The following is a 20,702-nucleotide window of genomic DNA, read 5'->3' on the forward strand; positions in this document are numbered from 1 at the left end:
ATATATTTCTGGACTTTTATCGTATATTTATATATACAAAATTTATGAAGCATCAGAGCCATGACGAGTAACTGTAAAAATTAATGGCTCAGTTTACCCAAGGTCTCACTAGCAATCGAAAACTAAACTGTCATTTCGATCGGACTATAAAAGCTGGATCACAAGTGTCTGGGAGGAAGAAGTCCGAGCGCTCATGCGCATCGTAGCGGTGGATTTTGGAACTACAAAAAATTTATTACTTGACTGCGAGTTCTTCCCTTAGACTCATCGTTAATTTTTTCCGTTCAGTCTAGAGAAAAAAATCTGTTGGTTTCACAAAATACTAAACGGGCCACAGCTCATCTTCCTCCTGAAATTTCAAATTTTTTTGCCCGACTGATAATGAGGACTTGAATTTGAAGAACGTGTCTTGTAATCTAGTTTAAAAAAATTGGGTGACAGGAAAATAAATACAGAGGGACAATATTTATTAAAATATAAAAAGATCTTGCGCATAAAATGAACTGGTACCTGCGGGGAGTATAATCGAGCACGCCCAGAACTCAACGAATAGAATGAGTAGCGAGGACCGAGTACGCGGTAGCAGAGTGGCGTCAAGGGGTGTATGTACACGCCGGTCTTACGGAGCGAGTGTACCTACGTAAGAACCGTCGAGTCGATAGTCGTGTTGCTCGGAAGGGTCGTATCGTCGTCAGTGTTTGCGAGGACCTCGTGCTGGAAAAAGCTCTCGGTCATTAATCTCGTGCTTTTGGAGGCGACTGATCGCGAGCATGCCCGTGCCCAGGGACAGAGAAATCGACACAGACTTGGACCGTTTTCAATAAATAATTAACCCGCGAGTAAATAAAAAAATTACGACAGTAAAATAATAAACAAGTGAGTGAAGAGAAGATACTGAAAGATTATTGGCGGACAACAAAACCGCGATGGTGGGGAAGAGCTTAAGCATCAGCGACGATAAAGGTATTAGATCGGGACTCTGGTGGGGAAGCTATGGGTTGATGTAAATGAAAGCGAGAGAGAGGAGAGTTAAGACTAAAGAGTGAAGAGTGAAGAGCGAGGAGTGAAGAGCAAGAGGAGGAAGAGTAGGAGTCAGTAGAGATCACGACAACGTCAACGAGGAGGTTTAAGAGGGAGAAGTTGTCGCCTGGTGGGAAAGGGGTTGCCAGAGTGGAGGCACCAGAGGCTACCAAGTGCTACTGCTGGTGGTGGGAAGTGTCTAGGTGGGAAGAGTGCTGGGTTAAGTCCAAGGGAGGGTGGGTGGTGGATCCGCGGCGGCGGTGTCGCGGGCAACTGAGGTGACGCGAGACGTTTCGGGGGACAGGGAAGCCTCCAGCCGGAGGACAGATCTAGGGAGACAACCGTGTGAGAACCAGTCTCTGCTTATTGACATGTCAAGTTGGTTTTTTTTTCGAAATTGACTTACTAATAATTGATTGATTGATTGATTGATTTGTAGATTGACTGAACTGGTGCGAGATTTAAGTGACGTTAAAAATAAAATTTGAAAATCGGATGGCTCGATCAAAGATAAAAATAGTTAACAGTGAATTCAAAGTTTTATAATTTTGTTAGCGATGAGATCTAAATCTGTGGCGAGGAAACTTGGTCAGGGTGAGTGATTTATTTATTAATATTTTTATTAATTCTCCTGTACTTGTAAGAAACCTGTCTTAGTGTGACGAACGGGTGGGGTGGGACGGGTAATTTAAATTGCGGTAATTGAAATAGATGGGATGTGTGAGCTCTGATAGGAATGATGAGACCTAACCCGCGTGGATGGGCGCGTTCATAACCGACGAGCAGGAGGCGGAGCAGCGCCCGCGCATTCAGAGTCACTAAAAGTCTATATAATTCGTAGTATGCGGGAAAGTTACGTTTGTATATATATTAAGTTATTTATGAGTGTGGGTGCTCCTCGTTAGCTGTCTTGTCTCGTTGGCGCATCACGCGAGTTGCTGCTCAACTCGAATCAGTAGTCACGCCCCTCACGGTAACCGCTATTTTTATTCTCTTTTTATTACACATTCGAAATTAATTATAAACTTGATACATCTAAATTTAGAACACAAGTTTTATAATTTTTATTTTTTGCTCCAAAAATTTATTTTGGAAAATTTTATTTTTTATTCTTCCGTTAGATTCTACGGTAAAAATCCGTTTCAAAACTCATACTGGCTTTCAAAAAAAAAAATTTGACCCCCACAAATTTGTCACTTAATTTTTTTTTTTTATTTTTTACTCCAAAAATTTTATTTTTATTCTTCCGTTGGTTTCTACAGTAAAAATCCGTTTCAAAACTCATACTAGCTTTCAAAAAAAAAAATTTTACCCCCACAAATTTGTCACTCAATTTTTTTTTTATTTTTTACTTCAAAAATTTATTTTCAAAAATTTTATTTTTTTTTCTTCCGTTGGTTTCTACGGTAAAAATCCGTTTCAAAACTCATACTAGCTTTCAAAAAAAAAAAATTTGCCCCCACAAATTTGTCACTTAATTTATTTTTTTTTTAACTTCTCCAAAAAAAAAAAAAGGGATTAATTAAAATAAGGGAGCAAAGTTCAGTTGATAATTGGAATAAAGGAGAGTATTGAAGGAAGAATAAAATATAAAAAAAGCAAGAATATAATTGTGATATCCTCCTTTGATGAATGGGAGCCATATCATCCCATTGAGATCGCGTCTCTGCGTATCGCAACTGCACTAAATAAAAGTAAGAATAATCTACTCCGAGTATATGTAATAGGACCGGAAGTCCGATGTGCGGGAGACAAAGCCAAAACGGGGTGTAGGGGGACTCCAGTGTTTAATCGCGTTCCTTTGTCTCGCATCCTGCGAGCTGAGGACGAATGAATGTAAGGAGCATGAATAGATTGGATGATGATCCTGAGGTAGGTCACAGAGCTCTTCTTACTCATATTAAATCCTGTAGGTTATGTACTGGCTCTCCTGCTGCTGCTGCTCCCTTGGTTTATTCATCGTCTTTCTTCGCTTCTCTGTTTCTTACCCCGAAAGATCCCCAATCAACATCAGCATCTCATGAGAATTCAGAATATCAAGACGTAACCATGTTGAGATGAAACCTGCTTCCGCCCGCAACTCCGTTGTCTTCTTTCTTATTTATTGTCCCATCTTTCTTTAGTTTTTTTTTTATTTCGGCCCTAAAGACCTCAATTAAAAATGTCTTGTCTCATTATCATCACTTTTAAATTAGATCCATCATAAAATTATTTTTTTACTCACATTCAAAAAAAAAATTTATTCACTTGCAGAGCAAAAAATTTTTTGTAGAGAATTAAAATTAGACAAGAAATAATTAAAAATATTTTTCCAAGTCTTAGAAATTTAAAAAAAATTTTCGTATGGTCAAAAATTTAACGGTAAATTTTATTACCCCCAATAAAACACTTTTGTATTTAGTGAATTTGACACTGGTTGACATAAAATCCTGTTAAGTATTCCGATACAATAGGGTGAAAAGGATGTGCGCATATGGTACACATTTGGACACGGAAAATTTTTTTTGCTCCAGAAAAAAATTTCTTTTAAATTTCCTTGTTAATATTTTAAGACCTATTTTTTCTGATATAATAAAACTACACATTAACCCTTCTCACAAAAAAAATAATTTATGACTCAAAGTATTTCGTCGGAAAATTTTAGTCTACTCTAAATACTAACACAGCATATTTTTAAAGTGCGCATTAAAAAGTGTGTGAAGATGGATGTAATTAGATATCTAAATATAGTAAAGAGTTGACTGCAATCACTTGACTTTGGACCAGGTGTACGTCTGGTCGTATGTGAAATCAATACTCGACATCGATACAGTCCCGCCGTTTATATTTTTTAAACTTGCACTTGAATATTACTCTTCTTATTATGCAACACATCATTACCTAACATATATTTAATATGATTACTAGTCAAAAATTTATTTTCAACTCAGAAATTTTTATTCTTTATTTCCTTTAAGAAATAAATTTTTCCCGCCTTTTTATTTTTGAATTTAAAAAAAAAAATATGAATGTCTAAAGAATAAAATCCTGGTAAATACAAAACAAAGTCGACGATTAAATAAACAAAGCGATAGAACAATTGATCGGATTAAATGTAAGATTTCCCCCTAGTTCGTGATAAACAATCGTACATAGTCTTCCATTGGTCTTTTATAAAAACCCAAACACCGAATCGATCTACTCTTATTGTTTAATCCACAAACACCCACACACGCACACATAATTCTACAACTTAAATGTGTGGTTTATTTAATAATTACCAGTGTTTTCCCGCTTGTCATTTGTTTTCTCGGCAATGCCAATCCAATCACTCGTGCAATGAGCAATCAATGTCCAATTGGATGCATACATAAATTTTTAAAGACGACTGCTAATTAGTCTGCTTCCCTTCACTGCTAAACTATTTTCTATAAATATTATTATCGGTTATCGGGTCTTAGAAAATTCATTTAATCGCTAAATGATCTTTCAGTAAATTCCCAGTCTTTGTATTCTATTTTATAAATTCTGAAGCCTTTGGGTCAATAGAAAAAAAAATAATAATAATGCCAGTGATTACTGATAAGGAACTAGCTCGACAATTAATCTCTTGTTAGTGAGTTTGTAAACCGCTATTTTAGACAAACAATTTTATGTTTAAAAATAATTTTTAGACAGCAATAAATTATTTCAAAATAAAAAATAATGGATAAAATTTTCTGGAGGATTTTCTTATTTCTCGCCCACGTCGCGTTTATTACCCGTTTACCCGGGGTTATTAAATCTTAGAATCCCTCTTTAGTCTCCAAAGATTCCTGGTAACGCGCCACCAGAGAAGAGCGTAAATAAGTTAAGTGTGAAAGACCCGAAGAACCCGTGACGGATGAGTACACGTGGTCGTGCATTAGCTTTCTTTATTTTTAATTCATTTCTCTTATTTATATATCGACCTTTTTTACCCCCACCAAAGATAAAAAATATATGCCATCGATTAATCGAACCCTCTAATTAAATTGCGTACCTAAATAATAAATTAATTTATCAATAAAAAAAAACGTGACCTGATTAAATTCTTTATAAAAAAAAAAGTGTCGGTGTATTTTAATTATTTCCATACAAGGACAAAAGATCGTATAATCTGTGTAGTAATGCAACATGAGAGCATATAAAATCGCATAAAATCGTCGATAAATCATCTTGGCTTCTTGTCTAAACACAATCTATAATCCAATAACAAGTCACGAGACATTTTAAAGGCCATTTTAATCTCCTGCCTCTGCCGCCATAGCTCTTCATCACAATAAATTCTCAGTTTAAAAATTATTATAAAAAAAAACAATAATAATAATAATAATATAATCGATTGACGTGAGCCATAAAATGTCCAACAACAATAATAAGAATAAAAAAAATGTGTAGAGCTAATTCGCGTGCGAGATAACACTTGCAAGGGGCCACCAGTCCTATCAGTACTCTCCGTCAACGTTCTAAGACGTTTTATAAATATATATATAGATATAGATGTATAGATGTGTGTATGTGCGGCATAAAAAGACGTGTCGTGTGAAGGTAGTAGTCGACTTGTACCTTTACTTAAACACAAGAAGATCTTATCGAATATTTCTCCTCAACTTTCTTTACCGCAACACACCCTGATGACAATATCGCGTGGCTACTGAGATAACCACTCGTGTCATTCCTACATCTACTTCTTTACTTTGTTCATATATATATATATGTATAGATATAGATATATGTTTCTAGCTAGAATAGCTATTAACAGACCACTGAACTGACTAACTACTCACATAAACTGGAAAAGACTGTCCCCTTTTCCTCCATTCTGTCATACATATATACATATTTATATTTATATACATTTATATCACTAGTGTCTGTTATTTCATATAAAATTATTATTATCTTTTTACCGTCACGGATTTTTTATCGTGATTGTTTCAGATTTACTTGAGTGAGTTGACTATGAGTATAAATATGAATATTAATATAAATGTGACTATGAGTAAAACTATAAATGAGGGAAATTAAGGGTTGGATTGACGATGTGGAGATAAGAGTAAATTAGATTTTTTTTTTGATATTATTGTTGTAATCTAGAAAATTATTTTCTCATTCTTAATGAACTAACAAACTCGGGTTTGTGTTTTTCATATCAATACCGAAAAACAAATTTGTAATTTAGTATTATATTATAAATGGGGGAAGGGAAAGTCATCAGTGGTAAAAGCAGTAGCAGTAGTTCAGAGTTCGCCGCGAGATCACGCACAGTCATGTGCGGTGTCTCTGATAAGAAACAAATTTATCAGCTGTTGTAATAAAACAAACAGAATAATTTCCCCCTGCTTAGAAGTACGACTACTTCATATACTCGAGTGAGTATTCAGTAGAAATATAATTTTGGAAAATTTTCGATATTTCATTAATAATTTGTCAATTTTCTTAAGGTAGTTCACTTGCGACCTATAGTGTGTGCTATTGCTTACTCTCTCACTCGCTATAGCTTCCTCTTTTACTTGATATCGTTTACTCGCTTTTTCTCATTTGAAATTGTGAGACAAATTTCTTTAAGTCTGTCTCACAATGTGATCATGAAAAAGTTTAGAACGAGCACATGTTTTGATTAACAATTTTACTAGTAAATAATAATTGTTGGTTTTAGACATCGTGTTAGCTCATTGAATTTACTTATTTAACTAGACCATGTTTGCTAATGTACTATGACAAGGATTTATATGATTGACATTGTTAAAACGTTATTTATGGTATGTTTTGTACGATTATTGTTTTAATATTAATCGTATTTTGTAAATCATTGTTGTGATACATTCTTTCAGAATGCCTGAGGAAGGCTTAATAAAAGCCGAAACGTCGCGAATAAATATGAGTTTTAATTAACTTGTCCTGATCCTATTCCTCTGAGTTTTTTTAATATTAAATTTCTTTAAATATTTATAACTTTTTTACTAATCGGTAGTATGATCATTCTAAAATTTTTTTAAATTTGAAATTTTTTTTTCAATAATCTGTTAGTTTTTGGAAAGGTTCTTAAGCAAAATAATTTGAAATATACGTGAAAATATGATTTTTTTTAGGTTAGTTCGAGCTACTACATGTTAACTGTGTGCACTTTGATTATCAATATCTCGCCTTACAAACTATCAAAAATTCTGATTTTTTAAAATTACATGCAGGACATCTACCTTGATATCATATTTCAATTAAATGACATTCTTATGAAAAGTCGGTTTGCGAGTGAACTACCTTAAAAACCATTAAGTTTTTCGATAATGGCCATTCGTTTTTCAAAATTTCGGGAAGCAAAAATACTCAGACGTTTTCCCTTGCGAGTGTGAACAAAAGAAGGCTTCTTCAACTTGAGAGGTCGAAATCACCGACTGTTTAAATAATAAATTATTGATTTAAAAATATCACATTACTCGTCACTTGTTCGTCGAACATAACCTCAGTAACAATATTAACATAAACTAGCAATAATATGTGATGCTACGTGCACACTTAAAAACATAACATATTTACTTATATACATTTGAGTTAAATATGTGTGTAAGTAAACAAGCTTACCGTTAAGAAAGTATGTTGCTGTCTTTGAGCACGTACAACAATGTTGCGTCTATTTTATCCACTCAATTGTGCCTCGAGTAACAAAGAGTTTAAATAAAAAACACCAAAGTTCATTCAACACCAGCCATTGAAAATTATTTTCATTAAATAAAATTTAAAACCCATAAGTTTTTTTAAAATTTTACTTAATTTTTTTTTTTCTAAAATCTTCTTTAAATTTTGTCATTAAAAATTAAAAGTATTAATTTCTATTGACTGATTTTAAAAAATAATAATTATCTATGACACGTTTCTCAACGTCTCGAATATCTATTCAAGATGTCTTAGCCTTCTAAAATAATTTTTTTCATGATCCCACCACTCGGTACGAGATCCAACACAAAGGCATTACTTATCTACCTAACCATAAGATTCGCATTTTATTCAGTCGCATGGGAACGGTCTGATGGACCAGCAACTACATTAACTCGTCGTCTATCTCAGGCTGTAGTTTTCTCTGTTCAACACAATACCATAACTCAAAAGCTCTATGATCATGGTCTGGTTCTTGATTTTTTCTCTTCTTAATATCGCTCTGTCTCGATTAACGCATAGCAGTCCTACACTACACTAGTGTACTGTAGTGAGAACTAAACGTTTTATTTATGGGAATACGAGACAAAAAGGGAATAAAACTAAAGACCGAAGACTAAAGAGTAAAGAGTGAAGAGTGCGCGTCGCGAATTGAGTTTAGGACTGTGTCAAATGACAACAATACTCTCGTAGACTCGTATCATCAGACTCTTTAAGAGTCTTCACTTTGACCTCAGGATATTTAAACTCTAAGGACTCGACACATCCGTGCCAGAGTTCATGTGATTTTTTTTTTAATTACACGCTTGTGTTTTTTGAATCTTTGGTACTTTTGTTGTTTTGTTTCAATTAAATTTACTGTTGACTGGACTTTTGTGATCTTCCTATCGGAGGATCAAAGGAGAATCTTTGCCACAGGATCTCGTTGACACGAGAAAAATTATTTCGTGGAAGGAGACAAGACCAAAGGTGGGAAAAATTTAAAACTTTGGACATATGCGTTATCTAGTTGAGGAGACATATGATGCGTAAAAGAGCCATTACGTAAACGTCCAGGATGAGGATGTGGGCGTATTCACGTCCTGGACAGAAGCTATGTCTTTTTTTTTAAACAGTTCCATCCCGATCGAGTCCTTTAAACTTCTGAGTAGCAGATGTTTATGTATTTATTATTTTTCATCTTAAATAAAAGATATCGAGCATTTATGGATTTTAAATGCCTTTTAAAAATGTTTTATTTTTAATGAGAGTTCATCTAAAAATTTTCAAATAATTTCTCTTAATTATCTGTAAGTAAATTTTAATTTTCGATAAAAAAATTTGAGCCAAAAAAAAAAAAGTATTAAATTTACTAAAAGATTAGCGGCAATAAAAAGGTAACAAAGTTTCATATGTCAAAAATATTATTCATCCCGTTACATCATAGAGAGGATGAGTAGAGAATAGACGAGTGTTAAAAACACGCCGCGACAAGGGGGTGAAGCGGGAAATAAAAGCGGACATGTGTGAAATTAGCTTAATCTTCGGGCTCGGATGACAATGGTGATACAGCGAGTTCTATGTACGACACGCATCGCAAACATATATATCACCTCACACCCCAACTAAACTATCTGCAGCCCTGTCTCTACTCCGATGTCTCCTGTCTCCTGTCTGTATCTGATGTTCTCTCTGTCTTATTCCCCATAACGTGTAAATACATTGAGTTTCGAGGATCATCTCCGCACAAAAGCCCCTGGGAACATTTTGGCTCCCCAGCTTATATTAGTTCATTGCCAGCTAAACAGCTTCATTACCTCCGAGCTCTATATTAAATAAAACCTCAAACTTTGAGTCTTCTTTGATACTAATTCCAAATTTCGATTCATTAATTATCGATAGTCTAATTAATTAATTTAGCTACCGATCTTAATTAATTTTTAAAGTTCACATAAAAATTCAATGCTCAGTATGTAATTTATATATATATAGATGTATATATATATATATATATATAGTTTATATAGATATCGGTTGGACAGTAATTTAACAATGAGCCAGCTGGCGCGTGCTACGTTTAGTGAAGGGAAGGTTACGACCCCTAATGTAGTTATACATTTATTATATATATGTATATATATATTTGTGTGTAGTGCGTACGGTTAAATGTGTAAGGGCTACTGCATTGACGCGTAAGAATGTTATTCGTAGGGTTTTACATGTGTACGGATGTACGGATCTATGAATTATGTGTGGGTTCGTACGTAGAGTGTGTGCGCATGTGTGTGCGTGTGAGTGGGGACGATGGTATGGGTCGGATTCATCCGAGTCTTGTGTGCGAGAATGGATGAAATGGATGAAATAGATGAAAAGAGAGACGGGGGGATGCCTCAGCCCTTTTGTCACGGCGGTTCTCGCGTCAATGCCCCCGGAGTTGAGTCTTTTGCCTATTTTATTTTTTTCTATAGATGTTGCACCCTCCACTCCCCCGTACGTGTCTAGTCTGAAAAACGCCGCGGTATTCAATGTGCACGGCCACAAACTGACATTTTTATCCGCTAATTGAGCTATTAGTTTTCTGTTTAAGTGACGCTTTTTTTATGGATTTTTTTTCTTACTTCGATCATCCCCACTCTCAATAAGAATTTTTAAATAAATTTTGTTAATTAACAAACTAAAAAAATTTCTTTTTTAGTTTTAGTTCTCAAAATTAATTAATTTTTTTAACCCCCAATATCCTCGCCCATTTTACCCCCACGAGTAAAAAAAAAATTTTCCCGCCCTTTCTGTATAATATTTTAAAGTAAACTGGACTTCAAAAATTATTAGCCGATAGGGTAAAAAATATAATTTATTATAAATTGCTACCAATCCTTTGGTTCCCAACACTGAAAAAATATATATTTTTTATATTTGCCCATTTAAACATCATTATTATTGTCCACGTGCGCTCATCGCGTTATGAATAATTGTCACAGCACAATGATAGACCCAATGTAAGCTTACGCCCAGCATTATGTCATTCCAGCCGTACCACCCACCTCCCAATACGATTGAGTAATAAAACTAGTCCGAAATAAGTTTATTTTACCCTTACCCTCGTGACTGACCTTGGGCATTTGGGTTCGCTATCAACCCCCGACAAACACAGACACCTTTTTACGTGTAAAAAAAACTAGGACTTTAAATTATCCTGTTTTCAGTCAGTGACTTAATGTCCCCCCCTCTCGGCCCTAAAAATTCGCCGTCGCTCATAGAGAAAATGAGTTGAAGGCGTGACGACAGATGCAACGAAATATATCTACCCTCTTTGGGCGGGTAGATTTTACTGATTTTTTTTTATTCACTCGTTATTTTTTTGCATTCACCGAGTTGATGATGTGATCCTTGATCCTATATATATGACTAAGATCACAGATAAGGATAACACACCCCGATACAGAGGGACTGCGTATTATAGTGGAAAAAAGTGCTTTAGTCCATTCTCCATTGCATGGCTAGTGTGTGTTATTGTATAGATTGGCGTTTATTCGATCTTATAAACCGGCCACTTATTTTGTCAATCGAGATCTGTTTAATATATAATATAGCTTTTGTTGTTGCGCCGCATTGTTTATTTACAATTCTATTTTATTGAGATCTTTTAACGGTTTTTTTTTTTGTTTAACCACAACATTGAATATTTTTTTTTTTTTGAAAGAGAGAAGTCCAATTTGTCGGCTGATTCGGCACAGATAACTTTTGTTTGATTTTATTAGCAGAGATCCAGATTCTTGGGTAATTTTTTGAGAAAGTTAGTAAGAGGGTTATCGCAAAAAAGCCGGGAGAGACTTGCGTGACTTTTGGACAAAGTTATCTCTTATACTTTTTTTTTTGTTTTATTAAATTGCAGTAGACTTTAATCTCTCGTTACGTCTCATTGCGTGACGATCAAATGTGTCAATTGTATTAAATTTTTTTTTTGACGAGATCTATTTTTCTCAAAATTAAAACGTTAATTTGAGTCAATAATTTTTAGCTCAAATTTTAATTAATTATTTTTACTAAAAATTTGGAAATTATTTCTATTAAAAATTTTTAATCAAAAGATTATTTTACTAATTTTTTTCCAATTTTAATCAAAAATTTTTATCCTGAAATTGACAGGCAATCAAAAATTTTTGGATTTTTTTTTTTCAACAAATCAATTACAAAAAAAAAAAAAAAAAATATGCGCATGTAGAAAATTAAAAAAACTATAGGCGCAATTTTTTCAAATACTTTTTTTTTATGATGTATTATTTTGAAAAAAAAAATCATAAAATTAGTTAACGTCGGATAACTTCAGTATCATAATAAATTTATTTCACTCCAATTTCGAATAAAAAATTACAATCCAAAATTTCGATTCGAAATGAAAAAAAAACTAATGATATATAAATAAATATAATAAATAACATTAGCAAAAAAAAATCAAATAAACTATTAAATGCAAACAGCCATCATCATTATCATCCTGCAGCAGCAGCAGTAGTTATAGCCAAAGTAGTAGTAGTGAGCTAACACAAGAGCATTGAACGTATGTCGATGTCTAATGTCTAATATCTGAGTGTATGATTACTCAGGGTGTCGACTCAGCCCACGATACACGACACGTGCCTCTGAATTTGCCCCTCGCTGGGAAAAACCTCGCCTCTGGTTTTTCGACTCCCAACAACTACTGTGACCTCACTTTATATTTACATCTACCGCACAGATCCCTACTCTCTAAAACTAAATTAGTGAAAAACCACTAATTACTTGTGAATATTCACTAATCTAAATTGTCCAAAGTATACGACTATGAATTAGTGACTATTCACTTTTTGAATTAGTAAAAAAAACAACATATAGAATTAGTGAAAATTTCACTGATTGAATTAGTCAAAAATGTACTAATTCACTTGTTGACGAGGATTTATTTGGAAAAATATTGTATCGTTGCTAATAATATTGTATCAAAATATTATTATTATTATTATTATTATTATTTGTAATTGATTATAAAATTTTTTTAGCAACTTGATCGACTAAATTAACAATTAAAATTACTTTCATACGGTAAATATTTATATCATAATTATAACTCATAACCTGAATCTATTGTCAATGATGGTTTTGATTCAGGTTCGGTAAAAAAAGTTGGAGTAAAAATATAAAGCTATTAAAAAATAACAAGATGTATTATTTAGCAACTAAATTAGGTTTTATTTAATTAACTTACTTTAATTAATACTGTTCAGTTGTATTTAAAAATTATCGTAATTAATTTTGCCCTGAATTTGATAATTCAACGATAGAATAAAAAGTCCTTAAGCGAGGCGCCACTAGTAATCATTGTAGAATCCGGGGAATCACTAATGAATTAGTGAATCTAATTCAAAATCACTAATTTTGTAGTGAATTTTAAGATCACTATTTCAATTAGTGAAATTTTCACTTATTTAGTTTTAGAGAGTAGGGCTGGCGAATTTAATCGCCATTAAATTTTTTTCTGTTAATTTTAAAAAAATATTTTTTTCTTACAAACCGTTACAACCCCAGCTCCCTTTTGACTAAAGGAAGTAAAAAAGTCCGCGAGTCTGAAAGAATGAATTTTTTTTTATTATTTTTATAGTGAATGACTCGGGGCTGCCTATTCTCGCAAGATGATCTTTCGTGGGCGTAACCCTGTTAAAAAATGCTCTCGAGTCTTTTGTTGAAATGCAGTAGCTCTCTTTAGGTATTGATGCAGTACAGTTAGATGTTAGATGGCATCTGACCTCGTATTGAATGTCGCATTAAAATATGAATAACGTGTAACACGCCTGCGACGGCAATGACGGCGTGTCGAGTGTAACCCAACGGCACGCGAGTTAATATCAACTGAGACTTGATCTCTAAGACTGTTTTGTATTGTACATAGTATATAATAATAAATAATAACCAACTCTACAAGAATAATCTCTTATATATATGTATTTAAATAAAAAAATATAATTTATTACGCTGATCTTGTTCAGATGATTGCAATTTTTACTCGGTGATTATTTGATGGGATTAAAATTCGCGTGAATTACCGCACTTACTTTTAATTGATCTTTAGATATCACATGAGTAGAAAAAAATTCGTGGAAAACTTTTTTTTCTTAGATTTATTGCGCGGGAAATTTGAATATTTAAAAATTGTATCTTGGGAATTATTTGAAATAAATTTATGTTGTGGGACATTTTTGGAAAGGGAATTCAATTTCCAGCAGATTTGGCCCTGAGGAAAAGTGCTGTAGAGTTGAAAATTCAAAAGTTATAGGAGTTTGAACTTTTGAAATAAAAATTTGGCGCGAAAAATTTGAAAAATATTTCAAACGGCTGTAACTTTTGAACTATTGGTTTTAGAAAATTTATCAATCAGAGGAAAATTGTGGAGAATGAAATTTCCTTTCCAACGATCATATATTTTGTATACTTTGGTTGTATATTTAGTGAGCTATTGATAATCAAAGTTAGTAAATTTTTTTTGAATTGGAGTAGAAATAAAAAATAGGTTGGTTTGAATATTTGACGGTAATTGAAGTGAATCGTGGTTAAAATATATGAAAATATATGTGTATAACATATAAGGAAAACGATAAAGTGTAATTTAAGTGTTAAAGAAGATTTAGAGTCGGCATAAGTACAAACTGAGGGTGAGAAAAATGGTCACAGGCGTGAAATAGCTCGTTGGGTTGCCTCTTCACGGATCTAAACTAACTCCCATGAACACGCTTTTTTACGATGCAACGTGACACTAGAATAATCTAGTCCCAACACTAGGCTTTAATACCAACCTAGGTTCAAAGGGTTCTAATAAATACCGACTGTTTGTTCACAAGTAAATAAACTAAATAATAATAAAAAAAAGAAAGACGGCAGTAACAATAAGTAAGTGAAAGTGAAAGTATAGATAATAGTGTAGTCTATCCGGGGAATTGTTTGATCGATGGATCTCTGCAGACCGGAAATTATGCGTCAGTCCTCGACTAAAGTGACGCGCCTCCTCCTGATCACGCCACTATCTCTCCTATTTCATTGTATTTATTTATTTCTTTATCTTTACACTTTTTTCTCACTCGTAATATTTTTTTACTGCAATTACATTTTATTTAAATCTAGATAAATTACATTTCTATGCTCAAGGAAACTTTGTCAATTTTCGTAAAGATAAAAATTTTTATTTTTCAAGTGGCAATTACTCGAGTATAAGTACAGAAGTTCGCGTGTCCGAGGTCATGTTTTAAATGTAATTGTTTAGAGTTTAAATATAAATAAATTATATAAATTTTAATTTTTTAAAATAAATATTTTTGAATTTTTATTATTAATTTCATTAAATTTAATTTTACAAAAACTATCAACTCAATGACATTTTTTCTCAGGACTCAACTTATAGGAAATTAAATTTCCTTTCCAAAAATGTCCCATAACATAAATTTATTTTGAATACATAGAAAAAAAAAATTTTTGGCGCAAAAAATTTTTTGAATCGAGAAAAAAATTCTTTTTCTGTGTAGTTACCAAAATATCATTTTGAAAAAAAGAAAAAGTGACAAATGAATCCTGTAACAAAAGAGTCTTGATCTGATTGAACACGAAGACACAAAAATGAAGACAATTGACAACAATTAACAACAGTTAGTTTTAATTTACTCCCCTTAAATCAAACAAACCACTAAATATATCTGGCTTCTTTAATTAAATAAGACACATTTTACTCTCAATAGCAATTCATTCGACCCACACATTTAATAAACACCGAGTGAGCGAACAATAACACAACAGACAATTTATTGATAAGATTCGCTCCTCTATCTCTATCTCGCTCAGCTTCAGATTGTTCCCACTTCCGGATACGGACTCTCATACTCACACTCATACTCTTACTTATTTCAAAATATATGTCCAATATACGACTGACTGAACCTCAAACTCACACACGCAACGCAGGTGGTCCCGATTAGACTCATTTTGTTCTCATGTGCCAAATATCTGAATGATTCATCCACTCATTATAGTTTTATCTCAAAAATATAACAACAAACAAACTCTGGTGTTGATAGCAACCGTGAGAAATTAAACTTCAAATAAATATCAATATTTATGATAATGATAACTCATTTAATCACCATCATTGTTATTATTATTGTTATTTTTTATGACAATTATTATTGAGGCCGAGGGATTCCCAGTGGTATCCAGACAGATAAAATTTTTTTAAACATTTCTACTCAATTCCAATCAGTCTCATCCAAACTCATGTCTTGTCAACTTCTAGATTTTTTTTCTATTTGCTCAGATTTTTTTTTTTTTTAAATTCAAAGTGTATCGGAAATTTTAGTAATAATTTTTGTATGTAAGTAAAAAAACTCAAAATTTTTTTATTAAATAATAATTAAGGAACTTTTTTTTTTTTTAATTACTATAGAAATAATTTTTTCAAAAATTATTTAGTGAGCATAAAAAATTTTGAATTGCATTGAAAAATATTTTTTCAAATTTCGGGTAAAATTGGGCAGCCTCAAAAAAATGAAAAAAAATTTTATTGTTAATGCGAAGAAAATTTTTTTGAAATTAATTTCCAGTCAAAAAAGGAATACTATTTTTAAAAAACTAAATTTTCCCGCCTTTTCCTAATAAAGATAAAATTTCGTAATTTTAAATATTAAATTTATATAACCTGGGAATTTATCACTTAATAATTTTTAGTGACTAAACTATAAATAAATTTAATCATTTGTGTTTATTAAATATTTGACAATAAATCAATTAAGTAATCAATTAATTAGTCAATAAATTTATAAATAAAAAATAATTAATTTTCGAGCGATAAAATGACTTCCGACTGTAAAAAAAATTAATTACGTAAAATAAAATAAAATAAAATAAAATGATTTACAAATAAAATTTAGTAGATAATCGATAGATAAAATTACGAGGTTGATGATCAAAGAGCAGAGATTGGAGTATCTGTATCGTAAGTTAAGTGAAAGACTCTCTGAATATAATAAGAAAAAAAACACCAAGTGTGTCATCGGTCGTCGGCAAAACATTGATATTTTTTTTCTCGGATATGATAAACAGTGAATAATGTTTGACGGTGGGAGAATTCGCTGAAGTGTTGGGAGTGCGAGTGAGGGGGCGGGCGGGAGGAGGTGGAAAGACATTAGGGGTCGCGAAGTCAAGGGAGAAAAATGAGTGAAATCCATTAGAGGGGTGGAACGTGTTGAGTACTGTCGATCTTTTTTGTCGTTCGCACACTTGTTTTATACATAATATCTATATTTTGTCTTGTGTATACATATATATGAATATATATGTTGTTATATATTTATATATTGAAAAGTTGATATTGAATTTTTAGCGAGGGTGGAAATTAAAGAGATGTCACTAAGAAAGTATGAATAAAAAATTAATTGTCAAGTGAAAGTTTTGAATCAGGAGGCAAAATGGTCAGCTTATAATTTTTTTTATCAATTCTGGAATTTTTTGACTAAAAATTTTGGGCTGCCCATCATGCCCGCGTTACTTTGCATAATTTTGATTATAAAAAAAATCCTGATAAAAAATAAAAATCCCGTGACCATTTTGTTCCTTATAATTAAAAAAAAAAATTTTTACGAGGAAACATTGACGGGATTAATTCAATTATTTTTAAAAATAAAAGTGTGGATTTGAGAGTAATTAAAATAATTAATTACAAACTCATTGAAAAATGAAGTAAAAAAAAAAAATAAAAAAGAGCAGAGAGATACCAAAGTAAAATTAATATCTGGGAATGAAAGGATAGAGTCGGGCAATATAACAGAATATTTGAATTCGTTTGACATTGGAGGTGTGAAACGGACGTACTGCGTGTTCGGGACATGAAACAGCATGTCGGTTGGTTTCCTTTGATCAAGTCCCGTCGCTCAGTATAGATGACTCGAGGACCCGAGAGTCGTGCCAAACCGATTCGCATCGCTATGTCGTCCGACATTTGACACTTTTCGCTAAAGACTATTGTGCTGGCTAATTATATTTTCACTTACTATTATTTCCACTAATTGCATTGTCAAACCCTCCCCCACCACTACCTCCAGCGCAATAACAACCACAACAACAACAACAATAATTACCATTTAATATTTTATAAATTTGTTTATTTATTTTTGTCTGGACGCATCGGAATTTTTACAAGAAATTTAACACTCGAATTACTCGATTAATGTACGAGGTAGTAAATCCTTAAAAATAAAACATCCCTCCTCTGGGTTCAGTCGTAATGGGTGGCCTCGTCTGAGGGCACTTGAGGGTGTGTAATTGCTAGAATCCACGACCCTACACCGCATTACGCACATTCTGAGTGTAGAGTATAGAAGGTGTAGGGTGCAAAGTAACCCGCAGACTCAGATATATACAATCCATTAATTTTCTATCTCCTTTTATCTTTCAGTTATTACTTTTCAAATTTTACAACTATTTTTATTGATAATTAATAAATACACTTATTTATTATTTTAATTAATCAAAATAATTGTCGATGCCTAAAATAATTTTTATAGCCAATTAAAAATTTTTAAATAAATAGAAGCAATTATTTAAAAATATTTAATACGACATCTACTTATAGAAAAAGAATTAAATATTTATGTAAATATTCAAAATATTTTTCATTGCTCTCGAGCTACAGAATAATTCAAAGTCTCAAGCGCAGCCGCTAGATGGCGAGTGACAGGGAATTCTCTCGTCTGCAGAGCGATAGAAAAAATTTATTTGAGTAATCGATAGAAGTAAAAATTCGAGTAAGCGAACTACCAATAGATTTTTATCATACAATCGACTTTAGATCCATTATCATCTAATCAATTAATTATCAAATCTGTAAAATAAATAAAAAAATTTTTAATTAAATAGAATCAATGATTTAAAAATATTTAATACGACATCTACTTATAGAAAAAGAATGAAATATTTACGTAAATATTCAAAATATTTTTCATTGCTCTCGAGCTACAGAATAATTCAAAGTCCCAAGCGCAGCCGCTAGATGGCGAGTGACAGGGAATTCTCTCGTCTGCAGAGCGATAGAAAAAATTTATTTGAGTAATCGATAGGAGAAAAAATTCGAGTAAGCGAACTACCAATAGATTTTTATCATACAATCGACTTTAGATCCATTATCATCTAATCAATTAATTATCAAATCTGTAAAATAAATAAAAAAATTTTTAATTAAATAGAATCAATGATTTAAAAATATTTAATACGACATCTACTTATAGAAAAAGAATGAAATATTTACGTAAATATTCAAAATATTTTTCATTGCTCTCGAGCTACAGAATAATTCAAAGTCCCAAGCGCAGCCGCTAGATGGCGAGTGACAGGGAATTCTCTCGTCTGCAGAGCGATAGAAAAAATTTATTTGAGTAATCGATAGGAGAAAAAATTCGAGTAAGCGAACTACCAATAGATTTTTATCATACAATCGACTTTAGATCCATTATCATCTAATCAATTAATTATCAAATCTGTAAAATAAATAAAAAAATTTTTGAACCATTAATTTGTGTACTAAAAGATTGGCCAGCAGATTTAAGCCCACCCTCAAGTTGATAAAAAAACTTGAGGGTTAAATGACTCGATCCCCTTGATAGATTTCACTCTCGACATCGAAGTGTCTCTCCGCACTCGTCAACTCGAACTCGATCCTCGTCCTGGTCTCCATCTCCACCCAGCCCGCGATGCTCTTTTCATTTACACGTCCGACAGATGGCTCAGTACCCAGTATAGTTTTTGTTTCCAAGCTCCTCGCATTAACTAACAACAAAAAAAACCAAAGCAAAAGGACTCAATGCTTAGAAGAGTAGACTCCACTCGATACGAGGATCGCGCGACGCTCAGCCACATGTCCAAACACCCATTTCCTCTTGTTCCTCTTCTTTTATTTAAATTATGTTCGGTTCAATTCATTTATTAAACATTCTTTTATTTCATTTCTCTCCTCTCGTTACATCCGATAGAAACAATTGATTTCTCCTTTCTCCGTCCGTGGGTCAGCAGCTCACGACTCGGATTTTACTACTCACGATTCATCATTCATCACCGAGTATACAAATATAATTTAAAACTAATGGTCGATTGAAGAGCTTTGCACTGTACTTACTAACATTGTCTTTGTATTTCACTCGCAATCGTTGCCAATTGTTTTTTACCCCACATACATATGCCTCATTTATATGTTTCTATTTTATTCAAACTTACACTTTAACCCTCACATTAAATATATACATTTCCATATACATATATAGATATAGACATTTATTGTATGGTCAGAAACGCTTGTTTAGAAAACTTTCAAACAGTCTACGCTTTGTTCTTCATATATTTTTTTTTACGATCACCAGTAAAAATATAAATTAGTCCGTATTATTTCAGACAAACTTTCTTTATATTTTTATTTTTTTTATTTTTATGGATCCGACATTTTTATGTCGCTCTTGTGACCTTTTGGAGGAGGAGCAAATTATATAAACACTAAAAATATTTACAAGGAAATTGGAGCAAAATTAGAAATTAAAAATACTTTTTTTCAATGGGGTAAAATGGATGATTTGACGTTAGCCGACGTCTAATAATTTTTTGATTTTGTTTTAAGCAATAAATTATAAAAAAAAAATATTTGAAAAAATTGCACCTGTAGTTTTTTTAATTTTCTACATGTGGATATTTTTTTTTTTTTTTTTTTGTCATCGATTTGTTGGAAAAAAAGTCAGAAAATTATTAATTGTCTGCTAACTTCAGGATCATGTAAAATGGTCATTGAATTTTATTCAATTTTACCCCGTCAAAATTTAGAAAATATATTGAGTTGCGTGATAGTAAAATTGAAAAGACATCAAACTAAAGATTAACGACAATATTAAATTTTCTTATTCATAAGCAAAGGGAAGCGACACTTCCCTACAATTTCCAATACTTTATTTCCCATCAGTTATTTATGGTTTTCATTACTGCATATAAAATTTTCCAAGTCC

General features: G+C 32.3%; 1 protein-coding gene across 2 annotated transcripts in view; it reads left to right on the forward strand.

Annotated features, from left to right (window-relative positions):
* The first annotated feature begins 582 nt into the window (after positions 1 to 582).
* Positions 583 to 20,702, forward strand: part of LOC130668178 (histone-lysine N-methyltransferase MECOM-like) — a 54,794-nt gene continuing 34,674 nt past the window's right edge. The window contains exon 1 of one of the 2 annotated variants that reach the window (XM_057470338.1): positions 583 to 1,614. In XM_057470338.1, the coding sequence (XP_057326321.1) occupies positions 1,578 to 1,614 (37 nt within the window). In that variant the 5' untranslated portion in view covers positions 583 to 1,577. Of the gene's footprint in view, positions 1,615 to 1,867; positions 1,994 to 20,702 lie in introns of those variants that run through there. The other variant, XM_057470340.1, reaches the window with a different exon arrangement.

Source organism: Microplitis mediator, chromosome 5, assembly GCF_029852145.1.
Source record: "Microplitis mediator isolate UGA2020A chromosome 5, iyMicMedi2.1, whole genome shotgun sequence".
Taxonomy (NCBI): Eukaryota; Metazoa; Arthropoda; class Insecta; order Hymenoptera; family Braconidae; genus Microplitis; species Microplitis mediator.